This window comes from Carcharhinus amblyrhynchos, chromosome 14 (genome assembly GCF_965287045.1).
Source record: "Carcharhinus amblyrhynchos chromosome 14, sCarAmb.v2.hapA, whole genome shotgun sequence".
NCBI lineage: Eukaryota > Metazoa > Chordata > Chondrichthyes > Carcharhiniformes > Carcharhinidae > Carcharhinus > Carcharhinus amblyrhynchos.
The window spans coordinates 13,474,562-13,494,904 of record NC_137337.1 but is presented as its reverse complement, the minus strand read 5'-3'; the positions used below and the strand labels follow the sequence as shown (position 1 = coordinate 13,494,904).

The 20,343-nt window shown below is 40.4% G+C and overlaps 1 protein-coding gene across 2 annotated transcripts in view; it reads left to right on the top strand.

Moving 5' to 3' along the window:
* Window positions 1-20,343, top strand: part of trip11 (thyroid hormone receptor interactor 11) — an 84,560-nt gene extending 64,217 nt beyond the window's left edge. For both annotated transcript variants that reach the window (XM_080202320.1, XM_080202318.1), the window contains exons 17-21: window positions 2,650-2,731; window positions 5,196-5,310; window positions 9,113-9,241; window positions 11,959-12,106; window positions 15,162-20,343. In XM_080202320.1, the coding sequence (XP_080058446.1) occupies window positions 2,650-2,731; window positions 5,196-5,310; window positions 9,113-9,241; window positions 11,959-12,106; window positions 15,162-15,382 (695 nt within the window). In that variant the 3' untranslated portion in view covers window positions 15,383-20,343. The remainder of the gene's footprint in view (window positions 1-2,649; window positions 2,732-5,195; window positions 5,311-9,112; window positions 9,242-11,958; window positions 12,107-15,161) is intronic.

Sequence of the window (20,343 nt, the reverse complement as noted above, 5' to 3'; positions counted from 1 at the left end):
ACTGCCCTCTAAAATGGCCTAGCAAGCCATTCAGTTCAAGGGTGACGAGGGATGGGCAATAAATGCCGGCCAGCCAGCGACATCCATGTCCCACAAATTAATTTTTAAAAAGCCAGGCATTGAGTTTAGCGCCACAGAATATCCAGCTTTTGACTTGTCTTTGAACCACAGTATTTGTAACTGATCAGGTTAAGTTTTTTAAGGTGATTAATATCAGCAGATAAAAAGCACTGAAGAAACTTAGAGGCTAAAAGAGACAGATCCTCAGAGCATTGCCACCTCTTTATGTAAACATGGACTATTCTTTGAATGGTGATGTTTTAGATGTATAACTTTTAGTTGTGTTAAAGCGATAAATGTCAGATAAGTGGAAAAATGTGTGTTTGAGAAATTGGGAAGCACCCCGAAGAAAATTACTATTCAAAGGATAGTCCACGGAAGTCAAAGTATGAAAATGCTAAATAATGGGCTACTTTTCCTGGGTTTCTTGTAAGTCCCTGATCAAAGGCGTTAAAAGCACCTTTATAACAAAATAATTTCTTGGTGGACTTGCCAGATCCAGAGAGGGCAGTTAATTATGCTTTGAATTCTTTATGTGCGTCTCAGAATCAGCAGGTGATAATCAATCTAGATTTGTGTTGGAAGCATCCCAAGGGTGCCATGTTACCATGGAGGTGAACATTATGGATTAGTTTTAATTTGCTTTTTAGTTTAATTTATCTGTGTGTGTCCACTCATAGAAACAAGCAGCTCAGCTTTGTGTAATTTGCTGTTCACTGAGTGTTGAGGGAGCAAAAGATTCGGGCTGGCACGTTGAGCAGAGAAAATACTAACTTTTACATATTTAAAAAAAAAAATTTATTACGTTGAATCTTTGACGGCTCCAGATGGCATCAAGCAGCTAGGTCGGGATGCATCTGTAACACTGGATTTCAGTTTCCGAGGCACATTGGTCTTCCGTGTAACTTGTGATTGCCAGATTTTCAGGCGTGTCAGTGTATAAATTAAATCAATTTAAATCTGTGCTTATATGCATGTTCTTTGAATAAAAATGAGGGTAGGTGATGCATTGAAACTTAACTGGGGAGGCTTTGAAAATCCCCATTACCCATTGCTTTTGAACATTACTTCCAAGTCCCACATGTCTTGATTTGAACCTTCTCCCACTGTTAAAACCCCAGAGGGCATTCCTCTGACTTTGGCTTTGTGCATATTTATTCTTTGCCCAACATTGGCAATCCTGTCTTCGTTCCAGAATCCCTTCCTAAATCTCTCTACCTTGCTGTTCTCCTTTTAAGACTCTTGTTTAAACCATTTCTGACTACACGTTGTCACTGTTCAAGATTTCCCTTCCTTAAACACTTTTTTTTTGTCGAATTATGTTGCTGTGAAGAGCCTCAGGATGTTTTTCTATGCTAAAGTTGCTATATGTGTACAAATTAATATTGCTAAAGTTACAGAAGCAGTACTACCAGGAGAGTTAGTGTATGCATAAGATGTAGATCAGTTTGATAAAGTTGCTATTAAAAAGTCGACTGATTCAGTAGTAATGCTAAAGCTTTATCAGTTAGTTTAGGAACCAGACAAATAATTAAATACCAGGGAAGTCCTTTGAGAAATTTAACTGGGCACATCAAGTATTAAGTGGGCCGGATAGACATGAGAATCAGAATATGGGCAAAGTGCATTGGTTTTCAATACTGAAGATAACAGCAAAGTGACAGTGATTCCAGATCAGAGTGCTGGCAAAACTGATTCCACAGGGATAAATGCAGTAATTGTCTTGGTTAGAATTAAAGCATTCAAGGCTCGTGGAATGACTGGACTCTTGCCATTTACTCCAGAGTGCTTAAGAAATGGGAGGTGAATTATGCAAACCACTAATAGTTTTTATAGGACCTGGACTAGTTCCAGTGTAATGAAGGAAGGCATGCATTGTGATCCTAATGTTTGAGGAGGGAACAAAACCAAACGCCTGGAGTTATAGGTTTGTAAGTTTCAAGGGAGTTTCTGGAATGCATTTATAGAGGTGTCATCTCTGTGATTATGGTAGAACTGACAGTTATTGGAGGATCCCAGCATAACTTGGATAAACAGAAGCAGCAGTAGAAAATGCTGAAAAATCTCAGCAGGTCTGACAGCATCTGTGGAGAAAGAATAGAGTTAATGGGCCTGATTGTTCCAAAAAAAACACTAAGCGCCAAATTGGTGAATCGTAAATCACGATTGTTTTTTCAGTGGGGGTTCAGACTCTAATCTCCCACAGAGGCCACAATTGAGAATATAATTTAAAATCTCAGGGCATACAGGGCTGAACTGAGTTAAAAAATGGAAGCTTTGCCTCCCTAACCTGATTGAATTCTTTCAGACTGAGGCCAAATTAGCAATGTTTATATTTTAAAATCCTCATTCCCATTGTCAGATCTATGGCCCAATCCTTGAAAAATTTCACTGGCACGCGACTGCATTGCTGGAAATGTTGAAACCAAACAAAGTGGAGTGGAGGAGATTTGGGTTACATGTAGGACTGGAGCACATGGGATGTTCTGGGCTGCTCTTTATTAAATGGCATTCCTTCTTCATAACAAATGACTATCTTCTAACCCAAAGGAAATCTCCCTCCATGATTCTTTTGTATTTCCTTTATAGTGTTGGCTCAGCAGGACATGTTGGACGACGCTCAGAAAAAACTATTGAACCTGGTCAACAACAGTGAAGGTAGAATTGACAAGTAAGCACTGATGTTCTTTTGATGTTCAATGTATGAACTTTTTTTATTGAAAGGAATAGATTGTTTGCAGTCCTAAGTCCCTGCAGTGCTCCAGCAGCATCGCAAATGAATAATTTTGAGTCACGTCATCCAATAAAAGGAGATTTCTAGTTATTCAGAATTGAATTAATTCAACAAGCTATCAGGAAACATTTGACGTTCAGTGATGCATATTTGAGCAGCAGTTACAGCCTATTCTATACCTTGTTTCCTGACCATTATGATCATCTTTTGCCTTTTCGTTGTGGCTCTTGATCTGTCTTGCCTTCCAGCCTGCCACAAACTGCCTCTATTTTTCTCCTTTCCTCCCCTTCTCTGCTTGAACTTATTACATCTCTAACTTCATTCCAGTACTGACAAAAGGTCATTGACCTGAAATGTTAGTTTTATTTTTCTCTCTCTGCAGATGCTGCTTGACTTGCTGGGTATTTCCTGCATTCTCAGTATTTAACTTTTGTAACATCTAGAGTTTTGCCTGCGCTTTTTGTCCTAGGAACATTTATTTATTTAATGAATGCGAAGTCCCTAAGCCAAGCAGTTTCTTCTGGTCCTGCGGTGTTCAGTGCGGATAGGCCTCTGCTGAGTCTCTGGATTGGATACTCTTCTATGATGTTGTGTATAGTCTGCTTTCTCCCACAGGCACATAGGGGGCTGGCAGTCATGCACCATCTGTGGAGGTTGGCCAAGTAGGGACTGTGGGCAGTCCTGAATCTGTTCAGGGTGGATCACTCTTTCCTTGGAACCAGACAACTGTGGGGTTGGGTTTGAGACCAGGTACTTGTTTCTTGTGTTCAATGATTCCCATTCATTTGTCCAGGTGGAATTTGCATTGCAGTCCTGTGAGGGAGAGTTTTTCTGGATGGGCCTCCTTGAAGGGAATTGTACCTGGGGGCAAGACGTGAACTGAACAGATCAGCACGAAGTGGCAGATAGAGCCGTTGCAAACTTCTATCATTTTGTGGGTTTTGTAAGTCGGTGGATATGTGGAGAAGTGATGTTTGCCACAACAGAGAGCTAAGCGAGTGGTGTTGAGCGTAGTGTTCCAGTAATGATACATGTGGTAGAATTCAGCTGGATGTCAACTGTGTGTGCGTGCGTGTTCTCTTGGAAAGGTCAGTCCCCTGTCTGAGGTCAATTTGAGGTATGGTGGATGTGGATGGTGCTTTGCCCTGGAACATATGAATTTGTTAGCTAATCTTCTGTTCAATTTTAGTTTGAAACTCTCATTTTGGTGGGGCCCTTCACTCATGTCAAGCTTTTTTAGATGATTAAAGCCGAACACTGAACTCTGAAATCATCTGAACCCTACTGACCCCACCATGGTATTTTTTGTGCTTCCAACACAATCTATAACCCTCAGCTTGACTAAAAGCACATATTATGGTGACCAGTAACTCTTTGCTAAGTAGCAATTCTCAATGAATGAGTTTGGCCATGTTTTTTCAGTGGAATGGTTCACTAGAGATCGTCAGACCCAAGCCCAAATCTGTGCCTGTTGGATGTCTGCATGCACATATTTTTCAGTAATCCATTGAATGGTACTCATGTAAAGGATCCTTAACTGTTCCCTTCAATCTCTCTCTAATCTGTGGGTTATCAAGCCATTTTAGTTTATCTTAGCTAAACCAGGCCTGGGCCAGAGGAGTGAACTTAAGATTAACTTGATTTGCATTGCTCAGTCCCACATCGTTTGGTGCATGTTCTCATTGAAACAAGATCGCTTTACAATATGAGCAAATTAGTGATCTGATAAAAAAACATTATTTTGCTGCTTTTCCAGTATCCTGATGGTCCTGACTTACTGACATGTGATTTTGTAGTTAACTGCCCTCTGTGTTATCTGATTCAAGCAGCCAGTCTCTCAGTGATTGCCAATTACGATTAACCTATGGGGATCAGTACATTCAAGCTAAATTCTGATGTCACCCAATATTTGCGCATTCATATTTTAAAGCAAAGATCAAGAGTAGTCATTATGTGTGAATTCAGGCTCATTTCTAGATTGGACACTCTTCCCACCATTGCACACCCTACATTTCACACTGGTGATTGTGAGGCCAGTTGTGCCTCCTGTTGTTGCCTCATTTGAGATCAGTTAACTCCTAACAACTTGCAGAGATGTTAAAATGGTCAGCAGTTAGCCTCACATTCTACATAACTGGAGAATATCTGCTATAAGTTGATTCTCTGTGTTCAAAAGCAAATATTGAAGAGTGAATGAAGCAGATAATCATTAAACAACATTTTGATCACTTTAATTAGAAACTTTCAATGTTCTTGCCCTGAATTCATCAATTCAATTTACAGTGTCTTGGAATGTGTTTTTTAAGAAGTCCCATTTTAGGTCTTGCTACTCTGCATGCCAACCAATCCAAGTATAGTAATTTATTGTGTTCACACTACTAAGCCATTCCTTTTTTTGAAGGGTCCTGATGCGAAATTTGTTCGTGGGTTACTTCCATACTCCAAAGAACAAACGTAATGAAGCAATGCGGCTGCTGGGAAGTGTTCTGGGGCTAAAGAGAGAAGAGATTAGTCAGGTATGACAAAATGGTCACCGCTATTTCCACAGCAGTTAGTACAATTGCAAGGACTTTCTAATAATTTGCTTTTTTGAAGCTAAAAATCCCATCTCGGTTACTGTCCTCTCCATGTTTTCTTGTAAAATGTTTCCTGCTAAAATAATGCAAACTGTGACCTTTTTAACTTTAATTTTCATTGTATTCCAAGTCTTCAGTACTTCAGTATTTTCTATTTTTCTCCTCTTCCTATGAATGTCAAGTTTGTGAAAAGTCTGATTCATTTTACTTCTCTTTGAATTTGGAATTATCCATAAACCAACCTAAGCAGGTACTAAAAATACTATCAGCAACACCATAACTACATTTCAATTTGGCAAACAGAGGAGCTGTGGCTTCAGTCTTTGCTGAGAATCAGGCGGCAGTTCTTGAGCAGTATGTACTGATATTGTGTCAGAATTTAAAAGGATTTAAACAACAAAACTTTTTTTTTCTTTTCCACACAGCAGAAATCAAGACATTACAATGCCTAGGCAGTAATACACAGTTCCAAACAAATCACATTTCATTGGAGAGAGTAGCATCCATTGTCTTCCTTTTCTCCAGTTCTTTTAGCCAAATATGCGTTTCACTCCTGCCGCCAAATCACAGGACGGCATGGTGGCACAGTAGTTAGCACTGCTGCCTTAGTGCCAGGGACCCAGGTTCGATTCCCAGCTTGGGTTACTGTCTGTATAGAGTCTGCACATTCTCTCCATGTCTGTGTAGGTTTTCTCCCACAGTCCAAAAGACATGCTGGTTAGATGCATTGGTCGTGCTAAATTTTCCCTCAGCACACCCGAACAGGTGCCGGAGTGTGATGACAAGAGGATTTTAACAGTAGCTTCATTGTGGTGTTAATGTAAGCCTATTTGTGACAGTGATAAATAAACTTTTAAAAAAAAGTTCATAAGAACATAAGAGATAGGAGCAGGAGTAGGCCATCTAGCCCTTCGAGCCTGCTCCGCCATTCAATAAGGTCATGGCTGATTTGAAGTGGATCAGTTCCACTTCCCCGCTCTCTCCCCATAACCCTTAATTCTCTTGTCTGTCAAAAACTTATCTACCCGTGACTTAAATATATTTAGCGAGGTCGCCTCCACCACTTCAACAAGCAGAGAATTCCAGAGATTCACCACCCTTTGAGTGAAGAAGTTCCTCCTCAACTCCGATCTAAACTGCCCCCCCTTATCTTGAGGCTGTGCCCTCTAGTCCTGCTATCCTTTCTAAGCGGGAAGAATCTCTCTACCTCTACCCTATCCATCCCTTTCATTATCTTATACGTCTCTATAAGATCCCCCCTCATCCTTCCAAACTCCAACGAGTACAGACCCAGTCTATTTAGTCTCTCTTCATAGTCCAACCCCCTCGTCTCTGGTATCAGCCTAGTGAACCTCCTCTGCACTCCCTCCAAGGCCAAAATATCCTTGCGCAAGTACGGCGACCAAAACTGCACACAGTACTCCAGCTGCGGCCTCACCAGTGCCCTGTACAGTTGCAGCAAGACCTCCCTGCTTTTATATTCTATCCCCCTCACTATAAAGGCCAGCATTCCATTCGCCTTCTTGATCACCTGCTGCACCTGCAGACTAGGTTTTTGCGACTCATGCACAAGGACCCCCAGGTCCCTCTGCACTGTAGCATGCTGCAGCTTTTTGCCCTTTAAATAGTAATCCCTCCTTCTATTATTTCTGCCAAAGTGGATAACCTCACACTTGCTAACATTATACTCCATCTGCCAGGTCCTCGCCCACTCGCTTAGCCTATCCAGATCCCTCTGCAGACTCCACACCCTCCGTGCAATTTGCTTTTTCACTCATCTTCGTGTCATCAGCAAATTTCGTCACCCTACACTCAGCCCCATCCTTCAGATCATCTGTATAAATGGTAAATAGCTGAGGCCCCAGCACAGATCCCTGTGGCACTCCACTAGTCACCAACCGCCAATCAGAATAGCACCCATTGATATCAACTCTCTGCCTCCTATTAGACAACCAATCCTCTATCCACACTAACACCTTACCCCCAACTCCATGCACCCTAACCTTCTGAAGCAACCTTTTGTGAGGCACCTTATCTAAACGCCTTTTGAAAATCTAGAAACACCACATCCACCGGTTCCCCTCTGTCTACCACACTAGTCACATCCTCATAGAAATCCAATAAATTCGTCAAACACGACTTCCCCTTAACGAATCCGTGCTGCATTAAACTTTTTTAAAAAGTTCATTAAACTTTTTTTAAAAAAATGTTTATAATTGCTGATGTAGCTCATAAGTTTGTTGTTAATCACCAGCCCTTCCTTGAGACTCTGTTCGTATCGTGGTTCTGCTCACACATGCAATCTACACTTCAGAATTACTGTGTTTCCAGAACTGCCTTGAGTTACCGCAACTTTAAAATTACTCAGATTACTGCATTCTCAAAAAAAAGTTCTATCCCCTCAACAATATTTTAACAAATAAATCTGTAAAATCAGAGTTATCCAACATAGTAAGGAGGCAAAACTCTTCACACTGATTCCTCGATAACAGGATGTATTAGTGCTATGACCAGATCTTATAATTCTTGGGCAAACCAAATCCCTGGGATAACCTGGCTTCTGGGCTGTATCTGTTTTTGGTATTCTGAAAATGAAAAGAAAAGACACTGATCTCAACAGCAAGAAACTCGGTAACATGTTTGGGATTTTAAAAACTAAACTTAAAAGATGTTTTAATGAGAAGAAAGGAAAACTTAAGCACACAAGATTATTGCTACACTGTTAAAATTAGTCTTAAAAAACACTCCCTTACTATTTGGTCAGACTCACAAGTATACACCATCCAGGCAAAAATCTCTTGGGTAATATTACTCCTGTAGCTTTAATAAGATAAACCATATAACCTCTCAGGCTCACTTTCACTCTGCGGTGGAAATCCAAGAAATCTTAAGAAACAAGACTGCATCCAAAACCTTTCTGGCATGTTTGGATGACTGATTTGAACTTGCCTTCTTTCAGTCCTGAGTTGTTTCCTCACACAGGCAACCCCAAATCCTCTCAACACCTCTTAAATATTCTTGTCCCCTTGTATCCACAATTCCATTGTCCACAGCACTACTTTGAATTCAACTTTTCCGGTATAAATCAAAATCTTCCATATCCTTTCTATTGCCCTCCTTTTTGAGACCAAATAAAATTCAATAACCTTCCCTTGTTTATTTATGAAACCGTTGCCAGCTGTAGAGGTATTTTACTTCCCTTTGAAACTTAACAACTGAAAACAACACATCTTATATCTCCTAATGCAAATTTCAAAGCCTAGCCTAATTACTTATAAACCACTTTATAAAACAGGAAAGCCTCATTACAAATGCATGTTCTAGTGACTTTACTTCTTTTCCATCAACTCCTCCAGACAAATAGTTTTCATCTTTTTCCAGCTTAACTAAAACATTTACACCAACGCATAGCCTTCTTTAAAGAATAACACAGTATTCCCCAAACATCTGTTTAAAAATAACATCCATTCTCACATCAATCCACAGCTCCACATTTTGTAGTCATCCACATTGGATATATCCTCTCTCATTCCTCAATAATTTAAGTGTAATTTATTCATATACACGTTACTAAATACTTGTTTAAAATAAGGAGAGAACTTCTTCCATGCTCCTACAATTGACAATGAGATAAATTAAAAGTTAAGCCTTGCATCAGGTAAAGTTGATGGTTACATTTTCTGTAGTTCAGCTGTGAAAGTTTTACGTTAAAAATATAACTTGTGTGCTATGTCTTTGCTAGCTCTTGGATGGTGAGCATCGTGGTGTTACTGGATGGGTAACCAGTTGGCTTGGTGTTAACCGAGCTAGTGGAACCCAAAGTTTCCCAAGCACACCCCAGAGGCCAAACCAGCGTACAATCTTCAACAGTGTAAGTTCAGCCCTCTTTTCATACGTTCTCGTTCATTGCTAATTTAAAAAATGCACAATATAGGAACCAAAGGATTCACTAGATCAATTCAGCCTAATCTGGAGAACGAAATCCAGTTCTGGACACTGTGCTTTAGAAAGGATGTGACGTTGTTGGAGAAGGTGCAGAAAAGATTCACGTGGCTCCAGGAATGAGGAACTTCAATTAAGTAGAAAGATTTGAGAAGTTGGGTCCGTTTGCTTTCTTGCGCTCTTGGAGTTAGACATAGCCTGTGACCATTCCTCATTCAGAATTTTCCTTTTTATAGGACAGTATGAAATTCATATGAGTCATATTATTGTGTTTATGGGGGTTTCATGTTATATGACAATCAAGGTGGTGCATTCAGCTAATACAAGGGAACAATTTTAATAAGTGTCACATGTTTGCACACCGCATTATTTTCCAGTACCTATTCAATTATGAAGTGTCAACTTGACTTGGTGACAAGCTTTAAGTCTAATTTCAGACACTTGAACAGAAAATCCAGACTGATACTGCAGCATGCAGTGCAGAGGCAGTCTGTTGTTGAAGCTGCAATAATCAGGTAAGAAGTGACCCTCACAGGTGGATCACAATAGATCTCCCTGCATTTTCTACTTTGGAGATGTTATACAGTTGCAGGTCATTGTAGTAGTGCATTCCATATTGTAATAAATCTTAACTTTCTTGGCACTCTCCAAAGAACAGTAAGAATCTTTGCCACGGTGTCCTGGCCGACATTTATCCCGCATGGAATATCGCTAAAAGTAGGATTATTATTTTGTTACTACCTTACTTGCTGGGAGTGCGAATTTGTGCCTATTCATCTCCAGTGACTACACTTTGGAAGTATTTAGCTGTGAAAGCACTTTGGAATATCTAAATTGATTAAACACTCGATATAAACGCAAGTCTTTTCATTTCTATAACATAGAGAGTCACAGAATCCCTGCAGTGCAGAAGGAGGCCATTTGGCCCATCGAGTCTGCACTGACCACAAACCCACCCGGGCCTGATTCCCATAACCCCACATATTTACCCTGCTAATCTCCTGACACTTGGGTCAATTTAGCATGGCTAACCAACCTAACCCATACAACTTTGGCCTGTGGGAGGAAACCAGAGCACCTGGAGGAAACCCACGTAAACGCGGGGAGAATGTGCGAACTCCACACGGTGACCTGAGGCTGGAATTGAACCCGGGTCCCTGGCACTGTGAGACAGCAATGCCAATCACTGTGCCACCATGCTGCCCAAATTGTATAAGCACAAATTTTTTGTTGAACTTTCCACCATTGTAGTTTGATTGTATTTATCTGTGACACTCAGATCCACTTGTTTATTTTTCTGGACTCTTTGACTGCATTTTTCAAGATTAGCATTTTCCCACAGCTGATGAAGTAGTTACTCATTTATCTCCGAATCCTTATAGCTGGATCTTCAAGATAAGTGACAGTGTTCCTCATTGAAAACCCATCTTGGATCCACTGGAATTTCTTTTTAGCATCTGCAGTAATCACCAGTCCAAGCAATAGATTCCACGATGACTTGATGGAGCCCTCTGCTGAATGTTGTCAGGGGCAGTCTTCAATGATGTGCGTCATTGATTTGAGTTCACCACAACTGAAGTCCGAGTTCCCTGTAATACCCCACATGTGCCAATACTGGAAATGGACCACTAACCTAATGCTGCTCCCTTTTTCTGAGTTGTTGCATCTCTTTTCTTCTCTTTTTATCCCTTGTTTCATCTCTTCACTTACCTCCTGCTCTTCTCCCTACTACCACAGATCTGCTGCTCAGGAAATTCCAGGGAAATGTTGTGTGCATCTGGCTGAATTTTTTTTAAAGCTAAGACTTAGTACAATTTAGAATGCGCTGCCATAATGAATTGGGATTGTATAATGACTCTTAACAGAAAATGCAGAAAACCAATGGAAAGAGCTGGTGCTGAGCCATTGTTGGGTGAAATAGGAGAGCTGATTATCAATCTGGTTAAAAGGATGGATCTTAAGTTTTTCAAGGGAAAGAGAGAGAGATGTGCAAGAGTATCAGAGAATTCACAAAAGTAAGACAAAGGCAAAATTACAAGTATGGAAAGAGTTTAAATTTATGTGATGTCTTTCTTAGCATGACAATGTCCCAGGATTATTTGCTACCATTGAATCATAGGATCCCTACAGTGCAGGAGGCAATTTGGCCCATCGAACCTGCATCACAACAATCTCACCCAGGCCCTATCCCCATAACCCCAAGTATTGACTCTGCTAATCCCCCTGTCATTAAGGGCCAATTTAGCATGGCCAATCCTCCTAACCAGCACATCCTTGGAGTGAAATACTTTTTATAATTTACTCATTATTATGTGGATATCCAAGTCAAACCTGATGTTTAGGAAGGAATTATGTTAATGCATCAAGAAAAATATTAAGCGACGCAGGGACAGAACGAAAATTGGATTAAAGTAGATAACTGAGATTTGAAGTTAATGCACAAATATAGTGGGCCAGATGGCCTCCTGCATAATCCAATTCTCCGGTTGTTGTGATTCTGATATGTGGCCCTCTGTTACAAATCAAAGTAAGTCTTCAGGTGGGCAAACTGGTTAAAAGTGATCGGCATTGTATGTTTTATTGGAGGTTTTAGTGATGATGAAGTACGTTATCATATCAGGTAATTCGCTGCGATTTTCCTGACAGTCTTTCTCAGAAATGTTTGTGAAGTTCCTGGAAGTGGAATCTCGACCTTCCCTGCCTCCTCCAAAGCTTCCAGTTTACGATATGCACTCAGTTGGAGCCACCTCTGGAAGCAGCCAACCATCCAGTAGCTTTTCTGGACATTCTGCAGGTACAGGTCTCCATAGTGTTACATTTTGTATTTCTTCTACATTTTAATATTAATTGCAGAAGGGTATAGATCCTCCAGTAACTGCAAGTATCAATGTTGGGTAATACTTGGACTTTGTTTCGTATGGGACTGGAGGAACAATGAGAATCAAGACTCCTCCGTCGGCCCTAGTCCATCTTCTTTTGCCGCAGCCCAGCAGGTGTCCCATTCTTATAAGTCCAAGTTCCAATGTACTTCGGATGTGGAGATGCTGACGTTGGGCTGGGGTAAACGCAGTAAGAAGTCTCTCAACACCAGGTTAAAGTCTAACAGGTTTGTTTGGTAGCAAACGCCGTTAGCTTTCGGGGCTTTGCCCCTTCGTCAGGTGAGCGGGGAGTTCTGATCACAAACAGGGTATATCAAGGCACACACTCAGTTTACAGAATATTGATTAGAATGCAAGTCTTTACAGCTGATCAAGTCTTAAAGCTGGGGACAAGCTAAGTGGAGATAGCATTAAGCATAGGTCAAAGAGATGTGTATTGTCTCCAGACAGGACAATAAGTGAGATGTTGCAAGCCCAGGCAAGTCATGGGGGTTACAAATAGTGTGACATGAATCTAAGATCCCGATTTGAGGCTGTCCTCGTGTGCAGAACTTGGCTATCAATTTCTGCTCAGCGCCTGCGCTGTAATATGTTGTGAAGGCCACCTTGGAGAACGTTTACCTGAAGATCAGAGGCCGAATGCCCGTGACTGCTGAAGTGTTTGCCAACGGGAAGAGAACAGTCTTGCCTGGTGATTGTCGAGCAGTGTTCATTCATCCATTGTCGTAGCATTTGCATGGTCTCACCAGTGTATCATGCCTTGGGACATCCTTTCCTGCAGTGTGTCAGATAGACAACATTGGTTGAGTTGCAAGAGTATGTACTGTGTACCTGGTGGATGGCGTTGACATGATGGCATCCGTGTTGATGATCCGGCATGTCTTGCAGAGGTTGCTGAGGCAGGGTTGTGTGGTGTTGTGGTCAGTGTTCTCCTGAAGGCCGCATAGTTTTTTGCGGACAATGGTCTGCTTGAGGTTGTGTGGTTGTTTGAAGACAAGAAGTGGGAGTATGGGGGTGGCCTTGGCGAGATGTTCATCTTCATCAATGACATGTTGAAGACTCCGGAGAAGATGTTGTAGCTTCCCTGCACCGGGGAAGTACTGGACGACGAAGGATACTCTGTCCACCGTGTCCTGTGTTTGTCTTCTGAGGAGGTCGGTGCAGTTTTTCACTGTGGCGCGTCGGAACTGTCGATCGATGAGTTGAGCGCCACATCCTGTTCTTATGTTCATATCATATTATTTGTAACCCCCATGACTGGCCTGCAACATCTTACTTACTGTCCTGCCTGGAGACAATACACATCTCTTTAACCTATGCTTAATGATATCTCCACTTACATCGTCTGTACCTTTAAAACTTGATTAACTGTAAAGACTCGCATTCTAATCTGTATTCTGTAAACTGAGTGTGTGCCTTTATATGCCCTGTTTGTGATCAGAACTCCCCACTCACCTGATGAAGGGGCAAAGCCCCAAAAGCGTTTGCTACCAAATAAACCTGTTGGACTTTAAACTGATGTTGAGACTTCTTCCAATGTATTTCAGCAGGATGTCTTTGACCAGTCCCATAAACATCTTTAGCCCGATTTTAAACATACAAAATAAACAGCACTGGTGTCCTCTAGAGAAGAAGAATTTCTATGCTTCTCAATTCTCTTAAAGTTTTATTAAACCTTGGTTAGATTGCAATGGGTACCTTGAATAATTTTGATCTCTATTATAAAAATGGGGTGGAGGGGCACTGGGGAAAACTAAGGATTTACAGGCATGACACCATAACTGAGAGATTATACTTAGTGGGAAGAAATGCCTCTTTCCTAGAAAAGGGAAGTCTAAAGAGTGATATGATAGAGGTTTTATAAATTGAGGGAATTTGATGTTGCATGGAAGAGGTAGATCCAAAGAAAAAGTTTCCACTTGTGGGAGAGATCTGAACTAGGAGCATGAGTATAAAATAATCAACCATCAATCCACTCGAATTCAGGAGATTCTTCTAGTAGGAATTTGGAACTCACCACTTCGTGGAGTGGTTGAAGCAAATAATGCAGATGCATCTAAGGGGAAGCTAAGCAATTATGAGAGTGAAAAGAATAGAATAGATAGGATTTGGTGAAGAGAGGTGGAAGGAGGCTCCTGTGAGCTGAATGTCAGTTTCTGTACTCTGTATCCTATGCAATATGGGCACGCTCTGAAACAAGCCCTTGAAATTCATCAGCGTTCATTATAGCATGCATGTATATTTGAGAAGGAAAGATTTCCAGGTATTGGGGAAAAGAGCAGGGACTCTTACAAAGAACTGGCACAGACAGTAAGTGGGATTTTCCCATCCTGCCAGCCACAGGAATCGTAGCAGGCAGGGCACGGACCATGCAAAGGTCCGTTGACCTCAGGCGGGATTTTCCGGTCTTGGAGCGAGCGCGGCCAGAAAATCCCACCCAGTGAGTTTGAATGGCCGTCTCTGCCATTTCATTCTGTGCTTTCTTTCAAATGATTGAATTCCTCCTCTATTCAGTTGAACAACTGTTACAGCGAAATGACTTGCCATGTAAATCCAGATGTTATTGTGTCCTTACAGTGCAGAAGATGAATGCAGAGAACTTTGTTTTTAACTTTGTGTATATGGATGATATCTGCTGATAAAACGCAGCCATTTATTAGAATGTTTAATTCCTAAACAGAAAGTTTTTAGACAAGCCCTGGGAGCTTTCACTTTGACCTTTTCCTTGTTATATTGGCCAGCCTGCATTAACTGGACTTGTGCCACTTCGGAGCGCAGAGTTCAGAGTCAGTATACAGTCACTTAAGTGTTTGAAAATATTTGTAGAGTAATGAATGTTCATATTACTGTAATCCCAATTAGTGAATAGCAGCAGCTGAATAGACAGTACAAATTATTTCTGCATTCAGTATCTTATTTAATTGGCATAGTAATTATTATCATGAATAATGTTTTGAATTTTATTTGCAGGTCTGTCAGGAGAAGGGCCAGTGAAAAAATCTGACTCCAATCCTTTCTTGGCTCCACGATCTGCCGCCATCCCTCTCATCACATCGACAGCCACTAGTGGCGCTGGGACCCCCCATCTTCTCATGAAACCAATCTCCAACGCCCTTCCCACCTTCACTCCTCTGCCAGTATCCCAAGATTCCAGTGCTGGGGCTGTACTTAAAGACCTCCTGAAGCAGTGAAAAAAAAACTGGAGCAACCTACTACAGCACTTTAAAGTGAAATGACACTATAGACTACTCTAGCACAGAGAGGCCTTCTGCAGTGTGCGCAAAGTCTCCCAAGCGTTATTTATATCTTGTAAATGCGCTTCTTTCAGTTAGACAAGCTAAGCCCATGAAGGTTGCAAGGACGCCAGCCGACAACCCACTTGGGGAAGGATTGGCTCAAAATGTAGAACGTTTGCCAACTCTCAAAAAACATAATTCTAGTACTAAGCACACAAGGTGAGCTTAGGATATCTGGCACTTAACAGTGATCGAAGTTGGGTAATCACAGTTCAAAATAAATGTACAGATGCTGCTGAGTTTCAGTATCCCTTCACAATCCTAATGGGATTTCTATAATTGCAAGCTGTACACACGAATAGATTTCCATATAATCCTCTCTTGGGGGGAGAAAATAAAATCTCTTCAATAGAGTTCCAAAGAAATACAATTGCAGTGTTGCATACTTGAAGCCTACTATAACTGGACTGCCTCTTGTAAGTTGTTGTACTATTGTATGTGGTACCTGCCATGGTAGTAAATGGTTTCTCTTGCTCTTTGTTGCTGCATTTAATCACATGACCAGACTAGTACCAGTGGTGGCCAAGTTTCACTATCATTCATTTTTTTGCCTTTATTTAGGGACGAGAATGAAGTGATTAACTCTACCTCCCTCACCCCTTACAAACTCCAGGAGGATCGAGAGATTTGGAGACAAAGCCCCTTAATTAAAACACAAGTCTGCTAAGCAGTTGTGAATCTAAATATAAATTAAAACATTGGCTTAATAAGGCAGTTTTTACTCTTCCTTGTTGTGAATGAATGAATTCCTTCCAAAATCCTTAGACGTATCCCACAATTATAAAGCCTTGTAGCCCATTAGCATTTTTTTGTTATAGTTTTGAATTGTCAGGAATTTGGCTGCAAGATACTTGTTTGAAATTAACGTTCTTATGTGATGGTGGAGTCATCTCAGCCCAAGATGTGCCTCCAAGGTTGCTCTTTTCTTCATTTGCTGAGTGGGTATGTTTTGAGCATTTCTAGTGGCCCGATGTTCAGAAGCACAAGAGATTTTTCAGTTGAAACCCAGAGGTACAAAAGATTTCGCTGAGCACTAAAATTGGAATAAATAACTTGGGTGGATACTTCAGCTGCATGAATAAACAGTAGCAATCTTAAATCATGCCTGGAGAGTATAACCTTAATGTGCTTGATGCAGGTTAGTGCCAAGAGATCTATAATTTGTGTGCAGATGATGTTGGTCTGATGATCTATCACATTTTGTATTATGTTTCTATTGAAATAATTTGTACGTTTCTGGACCTCAGACTGTGGAGTCACTCCAGGTCATTCTGTTGTACATTATCCGAGTTGCATCTCGCTGTATCAGTGAGAGAGACCACAATCACCAGCTTACAACAGAATCCTTTATATAAATTATTTGCTGTTTTCACAACTTATGTTCCATCTGAGATGCATCAACTGTTTGAGTTCTAAGTTATCCGTTGTTGAATTAATGGATCGGGTGTGTAATGTGGTTAGCCTAAACAGTACTGTCTCTTGGACACATTAAAGTTCAATACAGAAACTTAATTTTGTCAACAACATTCAGGTTTTTTAATTAACATGGGAGTTTGTATGTATGCGTCAAAATGCAAAACATGATCAAAACTGGAATCCTCACCCTTGGGGTTGGTTATTTTTTTCTGTATTTTGCAGCTGAGTTATTTAACATTTAAAAAAAGACCCTGATTTGAGAACATACATGATAAACTTCTCAGACTTCTGAAGAGCAATGAAGCTAAAGTAGAAATCTGCAAACTCAACTTCTCCCAAACTTATTTGTGACTCAAATAATGCAAACTAATTTTATTTTCCTTTTTGAGGTTCTAAGTTTATTTTTCTTCACTTTTCCTGAAATTGGTGACTTGTTTTTCTGGGTGTTATTCCATGGCTGTGAGAGGCTTTCTCTTATCTGGGTCACGTGTCTGTTGTATTATTATAAGTGAAGAACGTGACTTTGTAGGGTGGTTACACACCAGCAGTACCACAGCTCTCCCAGAACTGTTCACACATTCCACCTGAGGTTAGAATCCTGGTTGGGTTTGTAGATTGGAATTTTAAATCAAACTAGTGCAAGTGAAGAGCATCATCGGCCCCACAAAATTTGCACTACTTTTCTTAGATTAGATCATTGAAGATAAGACAAAATTAAATAAATGATTAAATGGTTAAAACTATTGTTTTAGAAATGTTAGTGTCAATGCAGCTACCCAGAAGGGTGATGTGATGCTTGATTTTATGTATAAGCCCAATTTGTTTGAGGTGGTGTCAACTTTGCATTGCATCTTAAGTCAGAAGAAAGATTTGCATTTCTAAAACACCTTGTATGACTTCAGGGCTTCCCATGAGATTTTACAGCCAATGTAATACTTTTCAACTGTACTCACTGTTGAATTTCAGAAAACAACTGTGGCTAATTTGTGCTCAGCAAGCTCCCACAAACAACAAATGATAAAGACTAGAGAATCTATTATTTGAGTTATTGATCAAAGGTTGTATGGTGGCCAGAACAGAGGGAATGATGATTCCCAGTTCTTTAAAATAGTGTCAATTTTATGTTCACTTTAGAAAGCAGACGGAACCTTGACTTGATGTTTCATCTGCACCTCTGGCAATGCTGCACTCCCTCACTAGTGCACTAGAATATCAGCCCAGATTTTTGTATTCCCAACATTTGGAGTGGAACTTGAATCCACAGCCTTCAGGTGAGAGACCTACTAACTGAATGTTGGCTAACACTTTGAAGATTTAAACTCCACTCCAGCATTTAATCTAAGCTAACTTTTCAGGGCATTGCTGGAAGAGTACTGTACTGTAGGAAGTGACATCTTTCAGATAAGATGTTAAACTTCTATTCTCTTGTTCATAGTTCTATTCAAAATAGTCAGAGGAGTTTTCAAGGTGTTCTAGCCAATATATATCCCTCATCCAAGCTGTGCACCCAAATCCTTTATCTCATTACTGTTTTTGGTGCACTGCTGTGTAAGCATTGGCTGTTGGATTTTCTACATTACCACAGTGAATCCAATTCAGAAAAGTATCCCATTGACTTAACACTTGAGATGTGCATAGATCATGAAAGGTGTTTTTCAGTGAATGTTGTTTAATTTCTTAGCTGCCAATGTTGATGTAACATATCCATCATTGAGCCTGTACACTTGAACTCTAAAATCTGTAAAGTTGAAACACTCAATCAGTGACCCATCCAGAAACTCTCTGGTAATTTTTGTTGAAGATGAGATGGTAAGCATGCTGGATGTTGCAACACTATTCTGTATTTTCATATAAAGCATTGCATTAGATGCTTTTAATTCCAGTGTAGCATAGGTCATGCTCAGAATAAATCTGTGTCTCAACAATGGAACTTAATTTCAGAAGGCTAGTTATATTATTTGATCTGTTTCTGCTCCAACTATTCTAGCAACTTCTCTGAGATTGCCATTGCTTTCGCTACACCTTCTGATCAGAAAGCATTGCATCTCATCTTGAAAGTTAGACATGCAGAAACTTGGACAGTGTATTCATGTTTGTCTGCGAGGCTGGAGAATTTAGATAAAGGATGACTTGTCAAGAATGTGCATGATGCAAAGAATATCTCCCTTGCTGGATCCACATTAGAAACCAGTGCTAACTCTCGAGACTGAAGTTACCTGTCTATTGACTGAGTGACTTCAGTTTAATATACGTGCTTTTTTACTCAAAAATACCCATCCTTTCTTTCTCATAATTTAGTATTATCTTCACTCTTAATGACCAACAAGAATAGCTGAGGCTTTAGAGAAACGAATGCTTCAGTTAAAATAAGGTACTGGATGCTTTAATGAAGGTGGGCATGGGAAGAATCCTCACAAAGCCAGCTTAAAGTCCAAAGGTTTATTTGGAATCACGAGCTTTTCTGAGTGCTGCTCCTTCATCAGGTGAGTGGAGCAGCGGTCCGAAAGCTCGTGATTCCAAGTAAACCTTTTGGAGTGGTGTTGTGAGACTTCTTACTGTGTCTACCCTAGTCCAACGCCGGCATCTCCACGTCATTTCTGAAGGGGGGAATTGAGGCGTGTTATTGAACAGAATTGAAACAGCTTTAGCAATGTGTAACTAAACTCTCAGGGCTGTATAGTGAAGTGAGTGAAGTTGGACCAGTGTTCAAATAATAGGCTGGGATGCTGCTTGAATTGAGTATTTACACTATGTTGAGTGCAATGCTGTTGTCAAGCCTTACAGCTGGGCATTTTTTTGAATGGATCAATGAATAAATTGCACTAAATAATGTAGTGCTGAGCCATGCAGAACCAAAAGACCCAGATTTAATTGGTGCCGGGTTGCACTTGGCCTCAATATTTCTGACCCTTAGTGAAAGTGTGCACGTTGGTCAGGTCATGATTGGGTTTAACTTGAAATTCCACTCTAGCCCCACATAATCTACTCATCTGCTGACATTGGTGCCAGTGCTGATACAAGAACAATGCCCACTCAGATATCTGAGACAATAACAGGGCATCAAAACGTTGATCAAGATTGAGCTGCAGTCATAATAGATAAGAGGAGGGTCAGTCAGAGTGTAAATCTCAAATATACAATTGTTTTGTTTTTCAGTGCATTTAGTAGGAAGGTGAATGTGTCTCTCAATTCTATTCTTTACACCTTTACATGTCACTATACTTTGTCTTTTCAGTTTCCCTGTTACAAATTAATATAGTTTTGTTCTTTGTAGTTTCTTTATGAATATGTTTGCAATACCTGTCATTGTCAGTAGTAAGCTGTTTTTATTATCCCTGATGATTGTACTTTACAGCAGAGTTTGTGCTTCCAGCAAATTAGAAAAACATTCATTTTGCCTCATCGATACAAAGGAATGTGAGACAACTACTTTGTGATTT